This window comes from Phascolarctos cinereus, unplaced genomic scaffold, assembly GCF_003287225.1.
Source record: "Phascolarctos cinereus isolate Bilbo 61053 unplaced genomic scaffold, phaCin_HiC Scaffold_726;HRSCAF=1367, whole genome shotgun sequence".
Classification (NCBI taxonomy): Eukaryota; Metazoa; Chordata; class Mammalia; order Diprotodontia; family Phascolarctidae; genus Phascolarctos; species Phascolarctos cinereus.
In genome coordinates, this window is record NW_027556098.1 from 65,156,041 (window position 1) to 65,183,288 (window position 27,248).

At 37.2% G+C, this 27,248-nt stretch overlaps 1 protein-coding gene across 3 annotated transcripts in view; it reads right to left on the reverse strand.

Moving 5' to 3' along the window:
- Positions 1–27,248, reverse strand: part of PRRG1 (proline rich and Gla domain 1) — a 135,938-nt gene that overhangs the window by 18,867 nt on the left and 89,823 nt on the right. For all 3 annotated transcript variants that reach the window (XM_078146587.1, XM_078146588.1, XM_020979884.2), the window contains one exon: positions 18,050–18,210. In XM_078146587.1, the coding sequence (XP_078002713.1) occupies positions 18,050–18,210 (161 nt within the window). The remainder of the gene's footprint in view (positions 1–18,049; positions 18,211–27,248) is intronic.

The window sequence follows — 27,248 nt, forward strand, 5'->3', positions numbered from 1 at the left end:
AATTGGCACCATAGGGTAATTCAATTCAATAAGCATTTATTAAGGCTCCTACTCTACAGCAAGGCACTGAATACCAGGGATATAAAAACAAGAAGAAAAATAAACCCTTCCCTCAGAGAGCTTACATGCTCACATTCTACCCCAAAATATAGCACGTACACATAATAAGCGTATATAAATTACATATAAATTAATAGGGATGGTGAGAACATGCTAACTGAGAGGGAGATCAGGGCAGCCCCCCTGTATGATAGCAGACATAAGGGCCAGCCTTCAGGTCTAGAAGACCTAGGTTTAAGACCTGTCTCTGATACATAATATCAGTGTGACCAGTACTAGTCATGTAACCCTTCAATGCTCCAGGTACGACTATATTACAGACTGCCTTAATACTATCTGAAGGTTAAGCAGGATGTGCTGATAAATGGTTGACAACCATTTCTCAGAAGAAAAAAAGAACATGCACTAAGTTTGATCTGCATTGTTAATATTTTTTCCAATTCTTTCTTAAACCCCGAAAAATCAACAAAAGAAAAAAATCAACAAAATCAAAACAAATCAAAATGAAATCAAAAACAAAATCAAGCCCTGATTTTCTAGTGTTAGTTGATTCAAGATATAAATGTTCCTACTGAAAATTTAACAGTCAGTTCCCTCACCATATGGGACCGATCTGAGGTTCAGGATTCCAAAGTGCTACACAAGGAAACCCAGAACACAAATGGGCAGTCAACAGAAAGAAAGAAAGAAAGGCAAGGAAGCCATATTGAAGCGAACTCAAAATAAGAACTGTTGGGGACAATGGGAAAAGTTACACTTGTGGCCTAGTGGAAAGTGACACCAAAAATCCAGTGTTTGTTTTGTTTTAATAGAGTTCTTATGTAGGTGAAGGCAAGACCAGGCCTAGGTGGGTGGGGAAAGAGAGAGCCTGGACTTGGGGAATGGTCCTGATTCACTGAATTAGGCTAATACTATACATGCCTAAGAATATCTGCTTATTTGATGTAATGCCAAACAAAATTCACCACAAAAGAATCATTTGGCTATTAATTAAATTAATTAAATTGTCATGGTGTTCTTTAGCTCCTGTTTCTATCATGTGGCTAAATTGCTTTGCATAACAAATTTAAATATGCAAAAATCAGCAGGGAAGAGGAAGAACATTTTCTGACATAAAAACATAATTTCAAAAATCACAAGCAAATAAACGAATGCAAACACAACCTAAGCACCCTGGGTTTATGGGGATGATGTTGAATTTCTGGTGCCTGAGCCCCAACAGAGTACACATAACACCAAATCTTCCAACATCTGCCAGTTTCTCATGGCAGAGAGAAATCTGAGAGCTCAGGAACCATCTCTCACCACCTGGTCTGCTGTTTGTATGCCCGAGACTGACAGAAATAACATATGCCCTATCCACATGACACTACTGCGAGAAATTTAACTGGAAGAGGCTAAGGTACCATGGTAAATATTCTTGTCAAATGCAAATGTCTTTTCAGACCATCGCACTTGTCACGTTAATTTAACTCACTTGGCAATAAATACCTCAAACACTCAAGAGTGGGGCACTAATATCTTGGTTTTCCACTGCAACAATTATGTATGATTATTCTGAGGAAATGATTTATTTCTAAAGAGGAACACTGAGTTTTAAAGTATTAGGTTTACCTTACTTTATTCATGCATAAGAAGCATTATGTTTTAGAAGTTAAAGAGGTTATCATTTACCAGATACAGAAGTCTCCAGTTTGTAAACATAGTCAGATCTTGTAGGATTAGGCTTAAGGAATAATTAGAAATCCACAAGTCATATGGCCAGAATTTTATTCTGTGAGGACAGGTTTGAAAGGAGTTATCATAATGCAAGGATGAAACTGACTCATTTCTTCAGGTCGAGAATAATACCGTAATATTTTGATAGACACATGATTTCAAAGAACAACAAATTTGGCGGGATATAAGAGACCTTAGTGACCATTAGTCCCAACTCATACATAAAATAACATAATAATAACACACTCAAAAAGTGATTACCCAACCTCTTCTTCAACACCTGCAAGGAGGGAGACCCACCCCTCCTGAGGAGCCCAGGACACTTTTGGAGAGCTCTCATCGTTAGGAAATTTGTCCTGACATCAAGTCCAAATTGGCCTGTGCAATTTCCACCCATTGTTATTGACTCTGCTCCCTGCAGCCAAACAGAACAAAGTCTAATCCCTCCTCCAGCTCTTCAAATAACATGGAACAGCTATCACATCCCCCGTGTCTTCTCAGGCTAACTAAACGTGCCTAGTTCTTACAACTGACTCTCCTGTGGTGTAAATTCAAAGCTCTTCACTGGCCTGGCTGCCCTCCTTTTGAACATTCTCCAGTTTATCCTCCTTAAATTATGGTTCTCAGAACTAAACACAATACTGTAGATGAGGTGTGACAAGGGCAGAAGACAAAACATCACCTCTCTATTCCTATAAACTATGCATTTCTTATTGCAGCCCAACACTAGATTAACATTTTTTAATGGCAGCCACATCATGCTGCTGGCTCATCTTGATTTTATGGTCCTTTAAAACTCCCAGATCTTTTTTCAAACAACTGCTACCTAATCATGTGTTGCTCCACCCCAAGCTGGAACATGTGAAGTTGAGTTTTTGCACCCCTATGTAAGATTACTTTTATCCCTCCTGAATCACATCTTATTAGATTCAGCCCAAAGCTGAATCATGGCTGTTCTCCCAAGCACCGTCTCTCCCAGTTTTGTGCCATGTGCAATCTGATGGGCATGCTATTAATTTTATCCAAGGCAGTGATAAAAATGTTACACAGCCCAAGGCCAACAACAGAGCCTGAAGGCACTTCACTGAAGACATCTTGCCATATTGACTAGGAACCATTCATTACTCACAGAAGCCAGCTGTTCAGTTCTGAATACCTAATTATATTTCTGCCTTTTCCACAGTTTCTCCATCTTCTCTACAAGAATAATAGAGATACTCTATCAAAATCTTTGTTAAAATCTAGGTAAGTTATATCAATAACATTCCCTTCACCCAGGAGTTGGTAATAATGTGGTGCAATGGATAGAGCCCTCAGTATAGAGTCATGAAGACCTAAGTTCAAATCAGGCTTTAGATACTAGCAGTATGATTCTGTGTAAGATACTTAAAATCTGTTTGCCCCAGTTTCCTCATCTGAAAATGGGGATGAAAAGAGCATCTACGTCGAAGAGTCACTGTGAGGATCAAATGAGATATCTATAAAGCCCCTTAACACAGTGCCAGGCACATAATAGGAGATGTATAAAGGTTAGCTAATATTATTATAATTAGTTTAGTAATTTTGTCCAAAAGAATGAAATTATTTTTGCCTGGCACAACCTTTTCTCAAAGCAAGTGGCATTTAAATAGGAGAATAAGGTATGAAACAAGGAACTTCTCTGCCCAGCCCCCATATACACTGGGACATACTCTTCCACAGATTACCCCGTCATCAGTGGCAGAAGGAACAGACAGGAAACATGTTTAGTCAAGGCAACTTATGCTCCTTGGGTCATTTCCCAGCTGGAAACCCTCTCTGTCTCCAAGCTGCCCCTGCTGATGTCACATGCAAGACTGCTGATGTCATCTGCTGAGCTAATCTATCCAGGGCTGAAAGGCACTGGTTTCATTCTCTCTTCCCCTCCCTCCATGTACTGTCTGTCTGTCTCTCAATAAGCATTTATTAAATGCTTACCATGTGCCAGGCCACGTGTTAAATGCTGGGTTACAAAATAAAAAGGGGGGGGAAAATCAGCCTCTGCCCTTGAGGAGCTCATATTCTAATGGGGGGAGCCAATACACAAACAACTATGTACAAAGGAGATACATGCAGGATAATTCAGAGACTTTTCAGAGAGAAGGCACCAACTTCAAAGGAATCAGGAAAGGCTTCTTGTGGAAGGTGAGATTTTAGCTGAGATTTAAAAGAAGCCAGAAGACAGAGACAGGAAGGGAGAACATTCCAGGCATGGAGGGATAGCCAGTGAAAAGCTTGACTGAGTCAGGGGACTGAGCGTCCCGTAGGAGGAATAGCAAGGAGACCCATGTCACTGCACCAAGGGCGGGGAGTAAAGTGTGAGAAGACTGGAAAGGTAGGAAGGGGATAGATTATGAAGGACTTTAAAAGTGAAGCAAAGGATTTTTTATATTTGATCTTAGAAGTAATAGGAAGCCACTAGAGTTTACTGAGTGGGGAGGGTGACATTGTCAGATCTATGCTTTAGAAAGGTCTCTTTAGTAGCTGAGTGGAAGATGGATAGTATTGAGACATCAAGGCAAGGAGACCAACCAGAATTCTGCTGTAATAGTCCAGATGGGAGGTGATGATGGTCTATGCCAGGGGAGTACTGAAACATAATTTTTACTTTTTGTTATTTTGAACTTGATAGAAACCAATTATCATAACATTCTTTATTCAAAGAACAGAAAATGACTGTATGAAACTGTGGATCTCTATTACAGATCATTCTGTATTTCCCATCCATCACCTTTCTTTCATCATTGGGTATGATCTATCCTTGATGAAGCCATACTGATTTCTATTATCTCTGCTTCCAACTATTTCTTTAATTATCTCTATAGAATCGAATCTTCCTAGGAATGGAAATCAAACTAACTGGCCTATAGTTTACTGACTGTTTTCTCCCCTTCATGAAAAAATCAGGACAGATGATCAGTCATGAAAGAGTTATTTAGCTATTCTAATCAAGGCAATGATCCAAGACAGTTCCAAAGGACTCATGAGGAAAAACGCTACTCATCTCCAGAGAGAGAACTAATGAACTCTGAGTGCAGAATAAAGCATACTTTTTTCACTTTATTTTTCATGCTTTAAAATTTTTTTTCAACATGGCTAATATAAAATATGTTTTGCATGACCACATATGTATAACTGATATCATATTGCTTATTTTCTCAATGGGTGGAGGAGTGGCAGGAAGGAAGGAGAGAATTTTGAACTCAAAATTTTTAAAAGAATGTTAAAAATTAAATTAAAATAAAAAAGATAAAAAAGGAAAGAAAAATCAGGATAACATTGCCTTTCTCTAATCTTGTAGCATCCTTTCTTATTTTCCATGATCTTTCAAATATCACTGTCAGCGGCTCAGTAATCACACCTGCCTATTCTTTCAGAACCTGAGGATATAATTCACTAGAGCCAGGTGATTTGAATTCATCAAAGGAAACTAAGTAATGTGTTATTATCTCCTTGCTTGGGTAACAACTCCTTTTAAGTCATTTCTATTCTGTCACCTCTAGTTCAAAGGTCATTTCCCTTGACATAGAAAATGAAGCAAAAACCAAAAACTGAAGCTCTACCTTCTCACCATCATAAGTTACCATCCTTCCATACATCTCATGTAATGGTCCTATCCCTTATTTGATCCTTTTTCTCCCCAAATATCCTAAACCCAATAACAACAACGAAGAACCCAAAGACCCCTCTTTAATGTCTTTAACTTTCCCTCAGTAGACTCAGCTCATTTTGAGATTCAGGATTTCTGACATTTTTCTTTTTAGTTCTGCCACATTTTTATGTTTATCCTCTATTACCAGGCCTTACTTTTGTATATTTCTTTTTAAATTCTAAGTTGTTTAGTGAGTTTACTGCGCCTCCACACTGGTCTCTTCAAAAAAATAATTCCATTTTTATTCTTTATTGGAATTGTTTCCTTTATGTCTGTAGAACTTAATAATTTTTAAGCACTTCTCATGCCTAATGAACTGATTCCCTATTAATATTTTAATTAATAGAATCCTACTGATCTTTCCTCTAAATAATTCTGAAATCTACTTGCCCCATATCTAGGGTCCATGTCAGCCTATATTTCTAATCCTCTATTCTCACTAAAAGTGAGCAATCACTTTACTCTAGGGTTCCCATCATTTATACTCCATTAACCAGTTCTTCCCAGGGAGGAGAATCAGATCCGGAACAGAATTTCCTATTGTTGATTTCTCTACCTTCTGAGGATGATATTATCACTCAGTTTCTGCTTTGATAGAGAGAGCTCTAGCAGATGTCTGGATAATTGAAATTCTTCATCACTACTTAGTATATTAATGACTCTGTGCTAGGTTTCTGATCTCCTTCTCATTGGTTATCTGGTTCCTCTTTCTGTCCAGGTGGTCTGTAGTCTACTCAAGTGAAAAAAAAAATCATCCTGTTTCTCCCTCCACTGACCTTTACCCAAGTACTCTCCATCACCACCTTCTGGTTCCTAGATTCATCACCTGACAGTATATACCATTTTAATATACAGTGCTATCCCACTCCATTTTACCCATCCTATTTCTCTGAAGTAAGATATGTCTAACTATCCAGAGACATAGTCTAGGGTGGTGAATATTTTTAATATATGTCTAATATCCAAGATATACAAGAAATTGATACAAATGTATAAAAACAGGAACCATTACTCCCATTCTCCAACAGATAAGTCATCAAATGATACATAAAAATAGCTTTCAAAAGGAGAAATACATGTTACCAACAACTGTATTGCTGAATGTTCCAAATCAATAATAATGATTAAAATAATAGGAAAGTTTGTTGGATCCAAAATCCAGTCAAAGGACCTTGGTTCAAATCCCAGTCCTGCTACTTACACTCATAATAAATGAGCATGAAGAATTCAGAAAAACATGGGAATATCTGTATGAAGTGAAGCAGAGGGGAGTGAGTGAACCAGGCAAACAAATTACATGATTCTTCCAATAATATAAAGGAAAACAACATTTAAAGACTTTAGAACTGTGATCAATGCAGTGACTAATCATGATGATGTCAGAGGCAGAGGGATGGTAGATAAAGAGTAGAAGAAGGTATATATTTTTCAGAAAGAATGTGTTGATTTTTATTTTATTTTTTGCTTGATTATTTTGTTACAAGGGAGGGTTCTATGAGGAGGAGTGTAATTGGAAACTGAGTGATGTGAAAAAGCATTAATTATTTTTTTTTAAGGAGAGAGGCCATATACTACAATATTTGCAAAATATTCTTCAATGTGCAGGGTAGATAACTGGAAGAATTATGGAAAGACACGGACAAGAATCATACAGAATAAGGAAAATGGGAGAGTTAAATTCAGATTCAGAGGTAAAATTTTCTAATTGTCAACAACAGCAACCACAACAACAAAGGAACACCACAAAGCTGCAAACTATATATAGGTCAATGAGTTTTATTTCAATCCACATAAAACTTCTATAACACTATTAAAAGGATGATTAGTGAACACAGAGAAAAGGCAGTGGTGATTACAAATAGCCAGCATGCCTCAAAAACAAGTCATGCCAGCCTAACTTTATTTAACTTTTCACGATTACTGCATTTTGCCTGGATTTTATTGAAGCATTTGAATAAGTCTCACATGTCATATATGTGGAAAACATAGAGAGATGTAGGCTAGACATAGTATATTTCAGTGAATTTGGAACTAACAACAGCTGGAACTTAAAGTACAGTCCTTAGTGGCTCAAAATAAATGCTTGTTTTATTAAATGGCACCTTGCAAGGAAGTCTCTAATAGAGTGGCTCAAGGAGCCTTTTTCTAAACATAAGATTTTTTTCTGATATCTTTTGGGGGTTTTTTTATTGCCTACATTTCTTCCTGTACCCCTATCATTTACATGGAACAGTGGATAGAATGCTGAGCCTGGAACCAGAAAGATATGAGTTTAAATCCAGCCTCAGACAAATCTTTGTCTTCTTCAATTTCACCAACTGTATAATGGGAATAATACTAGCACCTACCTCCCAGGATTATTGTGAGGATCAAATGAGATAATATGCATAAAGTGCTTAGCACAATACCTGGCACATAGTAAGCACTTAATAAATTGTCTCTCTTTTCATCTCCCTTACAGAAAACCATCCCTCTTAACAAAGAATTGTTCTTGTATTGTTTTTACCAACAATGTGTATACAGTCATTGAGAACAGGCTTACTAAGTTTGCTAACAACAACAATAATTATTATTATATAATATTATAACAACAATTATTATTGTTGCTATAAGTCTTGTAAATGGCTATAATTACATTTTAAAAAATAATTTATTAGCACTACATCTTTTCAGTATGTTTCCATACTACTTTGTCAGCAAAATAAGAAAACTATCTTATAGCTCAATAACTGATTATGCCAAGCTATTTCTTAATTCCACAAATGCTACCTTTGGAATTTCAAATATAAAATAGAGACTTGGTGAAATTCCTTTCTGGCAGGTTCAGTCTAACTTTGTCTAAATTTAGACAAACTTCATTCAATGAGATAGGGAAGTCAATTTCTAAGAAAACTCTAGCCTTTTGTTGAATAATAAACCGTGCCTTAGAATATAACATGAGTTCCTCTGAACAAGTTCAGATAGCATTTAACCTGGAGTTTCTAAGTGTAACTTGAATGTAAATATTGCATTGCATTTTCACATAGAAATAATATTTTTTCCATCAATGCCAAATACTCATTGTAAGTGAATTTCTTTCAAAAATCACATTCTTCCTTTGCACAATAAAATTTATATACAACACTTTCTTGCTTTGGGGTTTCAAGTGAACATTGTGTTAAAGTAACAGTTTTTTCTTTGAATAATCATGTGTCAAGATTTACTGTATTTCTACTTTAATTTTATTTTTCAAATAAAAATTATATTTAAAAAAACAACAATTATTATTGTTGTTATAGCTGACATTTATATAGCTAGGTGGTGCAGTGGATAGAATGATAGGTCTAGAATGAGGAGGATTCATCTTCATGAGTTCAAATCTGGCTTCAGACACTTATTAACTGTGTGACCCTGGGAAAGTCACTTAACTGTATTTGTCTCAGTTTCCTCCTCTGTAAAATGAGCTGGAGAGGGAAATGGCAAACCACTCCAGCACCTCTGCCAAGAAAACCTCAAACGGGGTCAAGGAGAGTCTGACACAACTGAAACAACTGAACAAACAAAAGAACAAACTTGTTGATTTCAGGCCTGGCACTCCATCCACTGCAACACCTAGACGATACAATGCTTGTGCAAATGGCTAATTTAATGATGAAGTAAGATCCAAGAAGATCTGGACAGGCTGAAACACTAGGCTAAATCAAATAAGATAAAACATAATAAGGACAAATGTATAGTCTTATTACACTTGGGGTAAAAACAAAATCAACAGCACTAATACAAAACGCTCAAGGCAATGGAGACATGAGTTTATCTGAATAAGATCAAGCCGTTTCAGTGGACTTAAAGCGAAATGAATCAACAGCATGATATGGAAGCCAAAAGTTAATGTGATCAGAGATGACCCCGAGAGAGGCCAAAGTCCAGGACTGGGGAGGTAATAATTTTGCTGTTATCTCCCCTGGCCAGACACATCTGAAATCCTGTTCTGTTCTGTCAGAACACTGGGAAACTGGAGAACACTGAGGGGAAAGCCATGGTGATGGAAGTCCATGACACATGAATATCATCTGAATGTAGGAAATTTTAGTTGGATTTACAGATCAATATAGATGAACTATTATCATTCCAAAGTAAATCTTCCAGCAGCCTTAAACGATCCTTAAATAGCAAAAAGACTATCTGATTTCTTTACAAAAACATATGGACTAGATTTTGTAAACATGGAAGTCATGCCTTCATTCTATCACATGGAGATCAGCAAAGAACATTTTACAATATGTCATAAGAGCTCAAAGAAAGAATTTGTGAAAGATGGAAAAATATTTATCCTCCTAAAGATGCCTTTGCTGAGACACCCTTACATACTGATAAGAAATCCAGACCAACTCTGGAAAAAGTACTTAAAAGTTTTAAAACTAGATTTTGCCTTGGAAGATTCTTAATTTCCCTAATGCTTAATGAGGTTTTACTTGAGTATAAGGGACATTATAGCCGTCTTTAAGAATATAAAGCATGTTCAAAGGAGATCAGACTTATTCCATTTGGCCTCAGAGTGTAAAACTAGAAACAAGGACTGGAGGTTATAAAGACATAAATATACACTTAATGTAAAGAAAACCATCTGAATAATGACAGCTGACTCTGGGTAGATTTGGTTTACTTCTGCAGGACTGGATTACCATAGGTCTTCAACTGAAGATTGGATGACCACTTCTCAGGCAAGGTCTATTCATAGATTTTTGTTTGAGTAAATTCATTCCAATTTCAATTCTGCGATAACAATCTGCTGTTAGGGGAAGGAAGGGGAATAAACACATCCTGGAAAACACACACACACACACACACACGCACCATTGTTTTTCAGTTGGTATGGATACCAGCAATTGATGCACATTCACAATCTTTTCTAAAGTAAAACAATTGTTCATGCACTGAATATTTCAACCTTGAAGCTGTCTAAAAGCCAAGGAGCATGAATGCATCTTAACAAGTTCCAACATGCATTCTCCTTCCCTGGACTTGTTCTCAGGATCTCTCTCACATTCAGTCATTGGACAGGCACAAATTACCCACCAGCTCATTGAGTTCAGCATTTTCTGAAGTTTAGTTCAGTTTCTAGGTTTAACCAGCATTGCATAATTAGGCACCATGAACCCTAACATTTGCACTAAACAGAAATTAAATTTGCTAGCAGAAAATCATGATAGATTCCTTTAAGCAATATAAAGTTTTAGGCATTTCTACATATTGTAAATTATATAGGCCACAGATCAGAAGTCAGAACAGTCTAAAACTCTTAAGATAAGGTCTGGTGTACCTAGTGTAAGATGTTATTTATCTGTACTGAGGCAGACACCTCCAATTAACATACCCTCTGAGAACAAAGTTTTGTTGTTTTGAATAATAATTCATTTACATAGCACTTTAAGGTTTACCTAACACTTAAATCAAAACCCTATGTAAATATTATTATCTCCATGTAAAGATTGGGAAACTGAGGCACAGAGAGGGTTCATTTATGTGCCCATGGTTATCCAGCTAAGTGTCAGGGCTGGGACTCAGGATTCCTGATGTTTAGTTCAGTATTTTTATGCAACATCATGTCTTAAAGTATCTTCATAAATCATACAGAGATATGTTGGAATATGTCACACAGCACAAAAAGCAATGATTTCACCAAGTGTTTGTGAGCATGTTGCAGTCTCAAAAATAATATCAGTATACAACTGAGTATACGGAGTTGTATGTAAATAGAAGCATGTAATTTTAACTCTATCTCTCTCTATTTTCTCATCTGTACAGAACAAAGATGGATGAAGGAAGCTATCTTCAAGATGCCTTTTAGCTCTGACACTATGATTCCGAACTTCAATGTATCTATGATTTCATCAAGGTGAGTACTTCCCCAAAAGGCACAAATAGCAACCCATCCACCCACACCTCATCTTGTGTGGGATTCTTGTCCATGTCCTCCCATAAATCACAGCATTACAGAATTTGAAAGTTGGAAGGGATGTCAGCAGCCCTCTAGTCCAACCACAAACAAAAGAAATCCCCATTAATAGACACAAAAAGAAAAGCTTCTCCCTGAAGGCTTTCAAGGAAGGGAACCAACCCATCACTTTTCTAGGTCTGTTTCATGTTGGGACAGCTCAATTGTTAGAAGAAAAAAAAATTTTTACATCAAATCCAAAATGGTCTCTACCCACAGAGGCCAAATGGAACTACAGTTATCCCTTCTACATCATAGGTGTTAGGGCTGCAGTGCCCCTACCACCTGGAAAATCTGCATAAAATTTTTTGGAGCTCCCTCTGTACCAGAAGAGAAGTTTGAATTTCTTTCTTTTCCTTTTATGGGATGTTTACAGTAATTTGTTGTAAAATTTGGGTTAAGTAGTTGGTCCTAGGCTCTGTGTCATCTACTGGCTTTCACATATTGTCTGTGGCTTCTACAAAACTCCCCCAAAATTCCCATTTACGTTCTTATGCCAACCTGTGCTATATCAAAACTATGATGGGGAAAGGCATGATGTGGAAGGAATAACTGTAGTCTAATCCCTCCTCCATATGACAGTCCTTCAAATTCTTGAAGACAGCTACTACATCCATGCTCCAGTCTTCTCATCCAAAGAGGACCTACCATGACACAAGAGTCCAAATTTTCCACCTCTAATTTGTGGTAGAGGTTACCCATAGATACTGGCAGATCTTATCCAAGCTAGAAAGGCTCTGAGAACAGTCCTAGGGACAGATAGTTATCTACTGACTCCCAGAAGAATTTGTTTACACTCACTGTGTCCACTCCCTCTTCTCTCACATACCCCTCAACCTTCTGCAATTTGGTTTCTCACCTCATCCCTAAACCTAAACTATTATCTCCCAAAATAGCAACAATCTCTTAGTCTGATGCTCTTTTTTTTCAGTTCTAATCCTTCTCAACTCATTGACACTGTTGACCATATTTTCCTCTTGGATATTCTTTTCTTCCTGAGACTACTCTTTCCTGGTTCTCTTCCTACCCATCTGGCCACTCTTTCTCAAGTGTCCTTTGCCTGGATCATCATTTATATCAGGCTGCAACTGTGGGTATTCCTAAAGGCTTTTTTCTAAGCCCTCTTCTCTTGGTGACCTCATCAGCTTCCATGGGATTGTCATATCTTTGCAAATGATGTCAAAACCTTTATGTATAGCCCAAGTCTTTCTCTAGATTCTAGTCATGCATAATGAATTGCTAATTAGACATTTAAAATGTTCCAGAAACATCTCACATTTAACATGTCCAAAGCAGAACACATCTTTCTACCCAAGCCCAAATATATGTGAAAAGCATCACCAATCTTCCAGTTCCCCAAGTTTATAATCTGAACAATAATTATTCTCAGTTCCTGACTCTCAGCCCTCCATATATCCAATCAAATTAATGCTTTTTTTTTTGCTGTGTCTAACATAAGGCTGAGAAAATACAAATAAATAATAAACCACCAAACACCTTCTACACACAAAAAATCCTTTTCCAAAGTTGCTGTTTAGAAATGAGTAATATTGGGGCAGCTAGGTGGTGCAGTGGATAGAGCACTGGCCCTGAAGGCAGGAGGACCTGAGTTCAAATCTGGCCTCAGACCAAAACACTTGATGCTTACTAGCTGTGTGACCCTGGGCAAGTCACTTAACCCCAATTGCCTAAAAACAACCAACCAAAAAAAAAAGAAATGAGTAATATTAAATATACAGCAGAATATCTGACCCAAAATTAAACCTATAAGAGCTAACAATCAGCTAGAATTTATGTAGTGCTTTAAGGTTTGTAAAGCATTTAAAAATATTACCATTTTTATTCTCACAACAACCCTGGGGTATAGGTGTTATTAGTATTCCATTTTACAGATGAGGAAATTGAGGCAGGTAGAAGTTAAATGGCTTGCATAACTAGTAAAGCTCAGGCTAGTTTTGAACACAGGTCTTCCTGCCTCTAGGCCTGGAGCTCTAGCTATGGCGCTGGTATATCATAGAAAAGAAAAACTTGGTTTTACAAGATTAATGGTAACTAAAGCCTCCTGAGGCTTTAGTACAGTTGTGTTAGGCAATTTTTGTAGGTATATTCTAACAAATAGCAGAAAATAAAAGATAATTATAGACTGTCAATCTCTTCCAAGGCCATTTGTCTCTCCATTTAAAATGAAAACTTAAGCATTCCCCCCCTCCACCCACAGTCTGCAAGTGTAATTTATACTCAAAAGAAAACTTTAAGACCGAAGAAGATACTGCAGTTGAAGAAATTAGTTAGCCTAACAACCCTTAGTTCTAGGAATAAATCATCTTGGAGATTCATTAATAAATAGTGAATAATAAACACTCCCAGCTTCCCTGGGCCCAGTCTACTTGGGAACAAACATTATAGTCTTAAAATCCCTACTTAGGCATCTGAAAAAACACCAAAACAGGACATATGATCTTTCTCCCCCCACTCACCTCTCTCCCTAATTTTCATGTTGCTGTTGAGGATACCACCATCTACCCAAGTTCCCCTCATTGGTGTCTTTTTCAATTCCTCTCTTTTTTAAAAATTAAATTAATTTGTTTAAATTCAAAAGTATTTACTCCTCCCACATCTCACCCTCCAACTGACCAAAAAAAGAAAGAAAAAGAAAGCTCTTGTAACAAATATGCACCCTGATGAAACAAAACAATTCATTTCTACAGTGGTGGTATCTGAAAAATCTTTTGTTGTACATGTTGCATCCATAACTTCTCTGTGTCCTCATCATGAGTCCTATAGAACTGTGGTTTGTCATTACAATTGATGAGGGTTCTTAAATCTTTCAAACTTGATTGTCTTTATGTTATAATATTATACATAATATAATATTAATTAATTATATTATTATAATATTAATCTTTAAATTTTTCTTATGATTCTTCATCTGACCTCTAGAAATTATTATTGAAACACAAAGGAAGAGTGTTTGTGTTGGTAACTTCCTCTTAACCTGAGAATGAGATCAAAACAGTGTAGTCCCAACAACCTCCAAGAATCGGCTACCATGCCAAACGTCTTTCTGCATTTTAGTGAGCCCTAACATTCTCTGTGAAATCTCACAATAGCATCATGTTATTTGGAGATTGTTGATTTGTACCTGTGATACTTGCTTTGGAATATGAAATGAAAAGAGAAAGAGCATGGTGCATATAAAAGGGAAGAAGCAGGAGAATTGGAAGGCGAGAGAACAGGATGCTTTTAGAATTTTTTTACATGAGCAAATTTTTCGTATGAACAAAATAGATACAAATATGGATATTTTCAATGACTGTTTTATACTGTGTTGCAACTGCAAAACAACCCCAATACTTTGGGAGAAGGGAATAAGCATTTATAAAGCACTATGCTATTATCATTACTATGCTCTCATTTCAGTTGTGTCTGACTCTTTGTCACCCCATTTGGGGTTTAGTTGGCAAAGATACTGGAGTGGTTTGCCATTGCTTTCTCCAGCTCATTTTACAGATGAGGAACTGAAGCAAACAGGGTTAAATGACCTTCCCAGAGGCACACAGCTAGTGTCTGAGGCTGGATCTGAACTCAGGAAAATGAGTCTCCCTGACTCCAGGCCCAATATTCTATACACCGCACCACACAGCTATCCTTAGCATTGTGCTAAGCACATTACGTATTATCACATTTGATCCTCACAATTCTGCAAGGTAGCTGTCATTATCTCCACTTTACAGATGATGGAACTGAGGCAGACAGAAGTGACCTGTTCAAGGTGACCCAGCTAGCAAGAGTCAGAGGCCAGATTTGGACCTAGGTCTTTATGACTCCAGGCTCAGGGCTCTCTCTAGCCACACTGTCACCTACCTGCCCTCTACTATTAATGTTAACAGCAACAATGCCCCACACCAAACTGTGCACAGTGAAAATTACTAGGAAGCAGGACTTTGTGGGACTGTAATTTGATCTGATCACAGCTTGAATCCTGGTAAAAGTGGTGATCGCACTGAGTTGATAATCCGTTATATAAAGAAAAATGACCAGAGGGAACTATGAGGTGTGATGCCTGATACCTAGGATGCCAGAGTCAATTTTAGTTGGCTGTGTAGTGTTGTGGATAGTTTACGGAAGTAATGAAAGGATCCTATCATTTTCCTTTCTCAATTGTGCTGTTTCCATTTTGAAGGGAAAAGTTCTCTGCCTTAGAGATTATAGAGCGGGCTACTGTACCCCCTGAGCACAAATTATAAACTGGCTGCTCCAAATCATTTTCTGACCTTTACCTAGGATTCAAACAGCTGATTTTTATTTTTTTTTAGCTTTGCCATGTGAAGTCAGCCTGTACTTTTCGAACCCAGACCCACCAGGAAATATGACAGAAGGATTTCCCAGTTTCCTTTTTATACTACATTTTTCTGGCCAGCAAATTACTTGTGACAAATTTTATCGTCACTATACACCCCAGATCTGTCAACAAAGGGATACAGGGTCAGATCAATAACGTTGATTAACAGTGTTGATGTAAAGTCCATCAAATGGAACAGGAAGCGTGCAGATGCTGGTGAACTAGCTCAGAGGAGCCTAAGAGCCTGTAACAAGTCCAAAACAGCCATACTTTATTTACATGCATCATAAATGAGGGGTGTAGGAGGATGATAAAACTGAAGTAACCAGGCAATGTTAGTTGCTTTCAAAAACTGCCATGTACTCATGAGCTATGTACAGTTTTCTGATTTCTAGCCTGAGGCTGTCTTTCTAGATAATCCCACAGTAACATGCTACCAGTTCAACAAAAAAAGTTGGGTCCTAAAAGACCATCGCTAAGGACATGAAACATGAGTATATGCCAACTACTGAGAAAGGGTTCACCTCCTTCTCTTCAAAACTTAATTAGCTTACTGATCATAGCTAACCTTCCTTACAGCTAAAGCCCAAGTACTGGGCTGCTAACAGTGGCCTTAGGGCTCCCATCAGAGGTATCATGGATATAGATGGACTTGGACTCAGGAAGACCTGAGTCTGATTCTTACCTCAGATACTTACTAGTTATGTGACTTTGGGCAAGTTATTGGGTTTCCTCATCTATAAAATGGGGATAATAACAACATCTACCTCACAGGGTTGTTGTGAAGGTCAGAAGAGATATAAAGAGCTTTGCAAACCTTAAAGAGCTAGTGATGCAGATCATCTGGGATGGAGTGCAGACCTCCATGAAAGCTCAAGAACCGAATGGAAAGGGAGGACCAAAAAACATCCATAAATAGGGGGTAAGAGGAGCTATCCTGCCTTGGGGTGATGGGACGGGCTACTGTTTTTATTCACAGGATGATATTTATAACTGTCTAGGGTCCCTAATGTTTTTAATCATCATCCTCTGTATAGCAGTCAGAGTGGCTTTGTAAATAGCTCCATAGCCTAACTCAATGCTTTCTACTACCTTTCCCTTTGGCTTAACCTCTGCAAAGGTCTGCAGGATATGGCCAATGGCTTCTACAAGCCATTTTTCAGAACCCAGAATAGGAGAAGGAATTATAAAAGTATTAATTCTTCCAAGTGCTGGCCTCCTTTTAGACTTCATCATTGCCCTCAAGGACAGTTTTGCATTATTTAAGACTTTTGGTCCTACATTGCCCCTATTCAGAAGAGGAAAATTCTCCTCCCTAGGGTTTTTCCTTCTCTGTGTTCTCCAATCCTGAGGCTGCAAGCTCTTCACACTTTCCTGGTGCTCCAAGAGGAATGAGAGAATTCCCTGAAAATAACTTGGTCCAATGCTCCTCCAAGGATCATTTTGACCACTTTGCTTCATCTTTAGAAAAAAAAAACACCTTGTCCTTGAAAAGACAAAAAGGAGGAGATTGTAGAAGCCAGCTTAGCTACCTCCACTTAAAAACTACCCTTCTCCTGTTTCTTCAAAGCAATACTCTGACCCTCTCCCCTTTTCCTCAAATTATATGTTTCTGTGCCAAGGAAGATGCTGACCAGCAGAGAAAAGCCAGCCTAATGTAAATGACTCCTACATAATCCTTAAGCTTATGTTTTCTTTTACTTTCTGTGTTTTATAGTAGTATTCCTCAGTGAAGACACTGAAGAAAAAAATCTAGATACAGTGACCTCTCACAAAAGGAGATTGTGACCTCACTTTGATCCCATAAAGATTGGGAATCACTTTTGAAAGAAGCAGTATCCCTCAGCTTAGCCAGATCTCTTTTAATAAAACTGATCAATCTTGGCTTCATAAAACAAAGAAAATTTTATTTCATAATAATGTTCAGGAACAAAGCTATTCATGAGAATAAAGGCTTCCTTCCAGGCTGCAAAGGTCATACCCTAGCTTATGAGAGATTCTGAAGAAATACTGGGAAAAGATTTCTTAGTCTATACACAGGGCTACCACACAAATTCTCTTTCTTTCAGAACAACCTTCAGGGTTGCTTCAAAACACTCAGGTCAAAGGCTTTTTATTTGCAATGAGGAGACAAAGTGAAAGAGGCTGTGGAAAGCCAGGTTGAGTGTGTCTTTCAGCTAGGCATACATTTTTGAAATGTAGGATTTCCATATTCAGTAGTATGGAGAGGAAAGACAAATTTGCCAGGGAGTATCTTTAATTATTTCCCCCCTTCAATACTTACAGTCTTCACATCATTTTCAAAGGCTTCTCTTGCCTCTTCATAAGTACAAACTTCTTCTTTGCACTCACGTTCAATATTTCCTTGTCTTATCTCTTCCAAAAAACCATTTGCTCTTGGGTAACGCTTTAATACTGAATTGGCTTTCTCTTCAGTGAGAAAAACTGAAAAAGATGGGAAGATAAAAACACACTTCAAAAATAAATTGGTTTTAAACATTCAAAATGAAAACTGATGGCTGATGAATTAGCACTCAGTGGTCCAAATCACTAAATCTCAGTGTTTCTTCCCTGACTGAACATGCAAAAAAAAGTCACTGGTGGTTCACTGGGTATGGATAATAGCATCATTAATTGTTTTTAGCATAATTTTCTTGCACCTTACAGATGTCTAAACACAGCAGCAATAATGACAATATAAGAGATGAGAGACTGAAGGTTAAATCTGAATAAACAAATCCAAAAATTGAATACGATGGTTTTGAGTCATCACACCCATTCATTCATGTAACAGAAAATCAAAGCCTACTTTTCCTGTAATGTTTTGCCCCAGTTTAGTCATTGATAATGAAAATTTTTTAATGAAATTCTAGAAGCCTTAAAAATAGAAACCCAGAAAACAAGTCAAATCAATCAATCAACAAACATTTATTAAGCACCTAATTTGTGCCAGGCACCGTTTTAAGAGCTGTGGACATGAAATGAGTTAAAAGACAGTCCCTGCCTTCCAGGAGCTCACAGCTCAACAAGCACTTTTACTATGTTTGAGGGAATGTGCTAAGTCAGTACATCAAAGAAAGGCAAAAACAGACCTTACCCTGATGGAGCTCACTACCTAATAAAGGAGGAGGAAAGGAATAAGCATTTATATGGCACCAACTATGAACCAGACACTGCTAAGCTCTTTACAAATACTATCATTTGATGCTGACAATAACCATGCGAGGGGCCTGCTGTTATTACCTTACAATTGAGGAAACTGAGGCAAAATGGTTTGTGACTTGCCCAGGATTAAGGTCTAAGTTGGGATTTGGATTCAGGTCTTCCTGAGGGAGACAATATGTAAAAAGCAATGTACAAACAAGATATATACACAGTTAATTGTAGGTAACCTCACAAGGAAGACTGTAGCAGTAAGAGGAAAAAGAAAAGTCTTCTTGCAGAAGTAGGATTTTATCTGTTACTTGAAGTAAGCCAGGAGGCAGAGAAAAAGAGACAACCAATGAAAACATATCAATTCTACTTCTGGGTAAATTAACTGTTTTTCTGATCCTCACAATCTCTCAAACCAAAACAGAAATCATGCACCAGACATAAAGCAATTTTAGCTATTTCCATGGACAAAGACACCAAGATACCAAACAAGGCAAAAAACTCAATGAACTAAGAGCAGGTAAAGCTAATCTCTAATCCTGATCAACTCAGAAAATGCTTTCTCCCTCCCTCTCAGCAACAAGGCTACAATATTTGGCCCTCCCATGCACCTGCAACACAACTCAGCTTTGTACTCCACTCTCCACCTCAATCTAGTGCCACTGAATTCCAAATAGCAGAAATTTGCTTAGCTTGAGACAATAGCAAGAAGTGGTATCACTCGATGATGTAAGAGAACCAAGTCAGAGAACTTTGGAAAAGAGGGAACCAGAACAGGACACGTATGTAGGGCTCTGTGGTTCTCCAAAAGCACCAGGCTGGGGCCACATCCGTCCTCCCAGGAGTCACTTGAGGCAGAAACCTAGGGTGGTTAACATGAATTGGCCAGCAGGAAAGGAGGTTGAAACAGCTTTGAAATTTAGCCCCCAGGGAAAATGCCCTCAAAGGTAATGGAATGTGATAAAGTGAGTAAAAGGGGAAAATAAAGAAAAAAGGCTGAAATTACCAAATACTTCAGGATGAAAACTCAATTAAAAATCTTTACCATAAGCAGGTAAACCAATAGGGAAGATAGTAATAACAGGATAGAAATGAACTCCAGATCAGGGAAAAGGGATCAGGGTTCTCTGAATTAGTGCTGCAAGTCTAAAGAAATGAATCAACACCTGATGAGGAGGACACTATGGATTCTGAAGAGGAGATGGAACCACAAAGAGCTGGACGTTCCTGGATGGTTTAAAAAAGAAATAAAAATTGTGAAAGCAGAATTTGTGGCCCACACAGCAGAAATAACTGGCAGAATAGAACAACATGAGTCCATAGTAGCCAGTCTCATAGAAGAAACAACCAAGAAGATAAGTGAATGGGAATGAAAATACATGGAAGTCAAAGACAAGTTAGAAGAGAAGCAAAAAACATTAAAAAAAAAAAGCATGATTTCCATTCAAGCAAAACAAACTGATCTCCAAGAAAGGCTGTGTACATAGAATTTAAGGATTACAGGTCTTCCAGAAGAATATGATATGTTAAAAAACCTGAGTATCCCAATTCAAGAAATAATACAAGAAAACTGCCCAGGATTACTAAATGCAGAAGACAAGAGAAAGATCCCACAGATCATGTCTAGTGGGGGGAAATCCCATATAGCAAACTCTAAGACATGTAACAGTTAAATTTAACAATTACACTGGCAAACAACAAATTCTGCAAATAACCAGGAAAAAGACCTTCAAAGATAAAGAAAAGGAAATTTGAAAAACACAAGACTATTCTGTACTCTCTCCCAGAAATTAGGAGGAAATTGAGTTATGGATTCCAATGAGCTCAAGATGTAATCCAAGGAAAGCCATCCCACAAATCTGAATCTAACCGTAAATGAAAATAAATAGGTGCTCAATAAAAAAAGTCATTTGAAACAGTCCTATAAAGAAAACTGGAAGAAATTATTTGCCTCTCATGTATAGCAGACAACAGGAATGCAAGAGGAGCAAACAGAGTAACTGAAGACAACCAACAACAAAGTAACAAAGAGCCCATTAAAAAATTTGTTTCTAAATGTACACAAGGAGACAAAGGTGAAAACAGAAGTGATGGTGAAGTTTTAAACCTGAAACTTCCTGGATTAAAACCTTACAACCCCCTGCCTACATGTGAATCAATGCTTTTGTGTGGTACTAAATCACAAAATTTGTTGTTGTTGTTCAGTTGTCTCAGCTGTGTCCAACATTTTGTGACCCAATTTGATGTTGTCTTGGCAAAGATACTGGAATGGTTTGCAATTTCCTTCTCCAACTCATTTTACAGATAAGGAAACTGAGGCAAACAGGGTTAAGTGACTTTTCCAGGGTCAAACAGCTAGTAAGTATTGGTGGTGAGATTTGAACTCATGAAGATGAGTCTTCCTGACTCAAAGACCAGCACTCTATCCACTGTGCCACCCAGTTGCCCAAATTACAAAATGAAAGGGCACATAAAATGAAGGAAAGGAGAAAAAAAAAGAGGGGAGTATGAATTGTATCCTAATCAAGTCAAAAGCTAACAATAAAGGGAAAATAACTGCTATTGTTGCTCAGGAAGGAACTCATGGGAGAATAAGTGAGGCAAAGGGAGGGACTGAAGAAGGAGGGAAACCTTATTTTAATGGTGTCATTGGGTACTACTGATGAATGACGCTATGAGTAAATTCTATAAAGGGAAGTGGGGACTTATGGGTATTATCTGCAGGGCTCTGGTACTTAGGGAGACTACTCATTCTGCCTCAGGAGACAGGGAATCAGAGCTCCTAGGGGAAACTGACACCCTAAGAGTAGGAGCACATGGAAAGAGGGAAGAGATTTTGAGGCAAATGAGGGGAAAATGACCAAGGGGAGGGTAAAGATGAACAATGAACTATATATTCAGGGACACAGAAAGATTCCTTTCATGGGTTAATAGCCTATCAGTCACTTGTGGAAATCGGTATGTCTAAGAGTAAGGCAGGGCAGCTTAGTGGTACAGTGCATAGAGCATGGAACCTGAAGTCAGAAAGGTTTATCTTCCTGAATTCAAATCCAGCCTCAGACACCTGCTAGCTGGGTGACCCTGGGGCAAGTCACTTAACCCCACTGCCTATCCTTAAAAATAAATAAATAAATAAAAATAAAAGTAAAAAATAAACTACTGACAACATGCTCAAAACTTAACTATCTCAAAGAATGAAGTTTCAGGCCACTGATGTAGATTTCTGGTGGCCCAAATACAAAAAGTCCCCATATGAGGATTCAACAGTTCCCCTTTCTGGCTTCTGACTGGTAGACCAACATGATGCAGGGAAACTAAGCTACATCAATTCAAGTCTATATTCATGTTGACTATAATTTCCTTGCTAGCACTTAGATAACCTCCCCACCCCCCACCCCACTTTTGCTAATTGATGGATGTTCTTATTCTCATTCTGTCCAATCTGGACCCCGAGCCACTACAACAGATTGAGTCAGGCCAACAACACTACAACAATCGCTCTCTGGCAGCTTGTGAACCACAGATCCATAAAAAAGCCTGAAGCCGACTTGTGGGGCTCTAAAACTAGGTCAGCCTGAGCCAAAGCCATATACTGCAACATGGTAAATAATGGAACCCGACAGGGCCATACATAGCAGGGAGAAAGAGTCAACTACTGATTGATGGGCGGAAAATGAAATAGAGAAGGAGCAAGGCCAAAATTCATTGTGGACCACCAGGAGATACTCATAAAGCAGGAATTCCAGTTGAGAGCCCACTCTTAAGCAACTAATTCACCCTGTGGCAGCAGCAGTATCCAAGCTACAAAAAGAACAGGGCCAAGTATCAACTCAGACTTCATTGTTTTCTAGGATCACAGAGATTAAAATAAAAGTAATAAACGGACTGGGGAGTGATTTGCCCCATACTATATGTATTTAAAAGAAATGAAGAAAACAAGAAGAAAAAAGAGAGGGGAAAAGAAACAGACTGGAGAACAAATGAGGAATAAGTGGAAAATTTATCTTTTTTCCCCATGTAACTGTGGTATAGGAGAGAAATATACAAACATAGTCAAGGGAATAGAGGGAGACAAGCACTCTCATCTGAACCAGGCAAAGAAAGGTTGAACATACAAAGTTCGGTGTACAGATAAATTCAACTAATCAGGAAAACAGGGAGAGACAGGGAGAGAGATGATGGTAGTCTAAGAGGGAGATAAGAGAAGGAAAGTGAATCGTTAGAAGTAAAACTACCCTTTGAGGATGGATCATAAAGGGGGATCAAAAGGAGAAAAACAAAGTATAAGAACCAGTAATCAAGAAATGAACTAGTTGAAGAGAGGAAGGGCAAAGAAGTGGGATTAAACTACTTCAGTTATAGATTGCTAGTGTCAATGACATTTCCTTCTCTTTTACTGCTTTGTCATTTATTAAGGCAGTTGAGAGGGCAAAGGGGTGGGGGAGAAGTATTTGGATATGACAGAGGGAAATGAAAATTTAACAACTGTAATTATGAATGTGAATGGGATGAGTTCACCCATAAAACAGAAGAGGATAGCAGAATGGATTTAAAAGCACTATCTAACAATAAGCTATTTATAAGAAATACCCAAGAAAAATAAATAAATATTCACTGAGGGTTAAAATATGGGCCTGGATGCCTAAGGTGAATTAAAAAAAAAAGCAGGGGAGAAAATCATGATCTTAGATAAGGCAACACTAAAAATAGACATGGTTAAAAGAGATTAGTAGGAAAACTGCACTCTACTTTAATTATGAGTTCTTAACTTTTTTTTGGTATCATGGATTCTTTTGGCCATCTTGTGAAGCCTATAAACCTCTCCTTAGAATATTTTTTCAAAAATTCACAATTGAAAGAAATGTTAAGTTTCAGTTTGAGGTCAATAAAAAATAAAGAAAAATATTTTTTTTAAATAAACATTTTTAAAAATATATGGCAGAGAAAAAATGGAAGTTCAGAAGGTAACATAGGGCAATTGGTCCTGCTATGGTAAGTTTAATGTATATATTTTTAAAAATTATTTATAATAATTCTATATACAGTCTTCTTTTTCTGGCCTTCTTTATACATGGAAATGCTCATGTCTGTTGACGATTTTCTAGTTCTAAACAATTTTTTTTAAAGATAGCAAAATACACATTAGCATCCACATTTAATCCACTTTTGACCCCCCCCACAATAAAATGTAAAAAAAAAAAAGAGGTTCATTCTTCTTGCTCAACAATCATTTCTCCCACTTGACAAAAAGTCTTCACTTGTGCTTTACCAGTTTCATTCCATGGCTTTTTTGGTTCAATGATTTATTATTTCAATATTTTGTTTTCAGCAGAGTTTAGAATGAAAGCACAACCAATAAATCCTTAAAAATTGCTGCAATAGCTCCTTAAAGCCTTTCTCATTTTAATAATATCACTGATATTTATGGAGTGCTTCAGTATTTACAAAGCACTTTACACATGCCATGTCATCTAATCCTTACACCAACCCTATAAGCAATTACTTACACAGGGAAGTTCTATATTATTATCCCCATTTTAAAGATGGGAAAATTGATCTTCAGACAGGTTAAGAGTTCCTATTAAGACAAATACTTTCAGGATGATCTGGTCACATTAGGTGTATAGTTAAATGTTTTATTTTGGTTTTTTTTAAATAAGTTTTTCTTTTGCTAACAAGCAAAAACTTTTTGGTAACTTGCCCATGGTCATACAATTAGTATCAAGATTCAAGCCTGGGTTTCTCAAATCAATAGAGCTCTTGCCTATGTGTAATAATAATAATAATAATAATAATAATAATAATAATAATAATAATAATAATAATTTTCTAATGATATTATAATATGCTTTCTATTATATTATATATTATGATAAAAATTATATAAGATATGAGGGCAGCTAGGTGACACTGTTGATATAGACCACTGGCCCTGGATGCAGGAAAACTTCAATTCAGATCTGACACTCAAGACACTTCCTAGCTGTGTGACCTCGGGCAAGTCACTTAATCCCATTTGCCTCAGCTTCCTCATCTGTAAAATGAGCTGGAGAAGGAAAACTACTTCAGTATCCTTGCCAACAAAACCCCAAATGGGGTCAAACAATTGGACATGACTGAAATGACTCAACAACAATAACAAAAATATGATATGATATATATAATATAGTAATTACTTTGTGCTAAGCACATACTAATAAGTATTATCTCCTTTAATCCCTACAACAAACCTGGGAGGTAGCTGCTATTATTATCCCCATTTTACAGATGAGGAAACTAAAAGTTTCTGAGGCTGCATTTGAACTCAAGTTTTCTTCACTCTAGGAACAGAGCTCTATCCAGTAGGCCACCTAGATGCACTACCACCTTACTACTTGTTTACGAAGGGCAACATACCAAATAATTTATGTGAAGCACAGGAGGAAGGTTGCATGAAAAAATACATTAAGGATTTACTCAGAATATACATTTTAAGATTTTTTAAATTTTTATTTTTGTGGTTTTTTTTCATTTTCTTAAGAATCTTAAACACTTCAGAGAAAGCAAAAAGAGTGAAAAATTAGAGGATTGTAAACCAATGGCTTTAAACACAATTTAAATGGGTGCATATTTTGACCCACCATCAACACTGGAATCTCGGTAATATCACACATAAAGGCCCACTCCACTCAGTTAAAGAATCCTTGAAAGCAGAGGAGAGAAATTCCTGTTTCTCTAAAAAAAGTTAAAGAATGGAGTGTGTCTGACTAATTGCCATATACATGTATACACACACATAATTTCCCTTGATGTCAACAATAAACTGGAATATTCCAAAAACATCTATGATTTTATCTATGTAGGCACCTCTTCTAGTTACTTGTTGACCTTTCCATGCCTTAGTAGACTAACTTATTATCCCTACTCTCCTTTTTCCTATCTCTCCCCCTATCCCCACCCCTAATCATCTGGTGCAGAGCCTTTCTGCATTTATGCTAGTTCTTAGAAAGAAGATACAATAATGTGGCCAAAAACTTTACTCAAAGCCTTTCCAGTTTGGTAGGACATAGCATGGCTTGTATTTTCCTATGGTAGTCTTCAAAAACCCAGGCTCACCATCAAACAGTGATGAAATATCAGAGTATAATCTTAGTGAAATTTTTGGGATCACTAGGTAGAATATATACAGCAGTTTTAAGAAATTTAAATGTAAAGTACTTTGCTTAAAGGTTACATTATGTGCCTTCTGTTTTTAGTGTTCATTCATAACTCAGAAAGCAATTTAAGATCTTAGAGCACTGCTATGATTACACTATTACACACATAGGTCATAATCTAAAGGACATGTATCTAGCAAGCTCAATTGTCCAGAACACAATCTAGAAACAAGAATTAACAAGGAAAGAACTCTCAAAGCATTCAAAATACCTGGTACCAAGTTCATGCATTCTACTCATCGAAAGTCCTTCAGCAATTCCAAAGGACTCATGATGCCAAATGCTATCCATCTCCACAGAAAGAACTGATGGGAATCTGAATGCAGATCAAAGCATAGTATTTTCACTTTTTAGATTTTTTTTTCTTTTTGGTTTGTTTCTTCTTTCACAACAGGACTAATATGGAAATATGTTTTACATGATTGCACATATATAACCTATATCAAATTGCTTACCATCTTAGGGAGGAGAAAGGGAGAAAACTTGGAACTCAAATTTTTCAAAATGAATATTAAAAAAGGTCTTTACACGTAATTGGAAAAAATAAAACAGTATTTTTTTTCAAAGAAGAAGAAGAGTCCTCCAGGCTCTCAGAGTCTCTTATTTTCCACTGAATGCTAGCCACAGTTTGTTAAAATAGTTTTCCATCCTAACATATGAAGCAGCAAATGAGAAGAAGGAAAATAGGAAAAAAGTAATATAGCAAGAGTAGACTCAATGCTTAAACGTATCTGCCATCTCATTACTTCAAGTACTCCCTCCTCCAGTGATTCAGGCTGTATTTTATGCTCATCAACTCTGTGTAACTCTTTACCAAGTCCTTTTGAAATTTCACCACAAAGGGGTTCATCTGTCATGTTGGAGGCCTACCTTGTTTTCACTTAACATTGTGAGAGTAGGTAGTAATAGAGCACTTTTGACTGTCTACCTGTAAAACTTGGTCATGCCACGTAATCCATCTCCTTTTCCTATCATAAAATTCACTGATGAAATTTTTTGATCTTCTTCTTTGTTGTTTCTTTTTTGTTATTATATCACAAACTGCTCATGCCCACCATGTACTTTTCCCTATAAAATGCTCATTTCTAGTTCCAGGAAAAGCATTCCATTTCTTGCTGCCAAAAAGAAGAACTT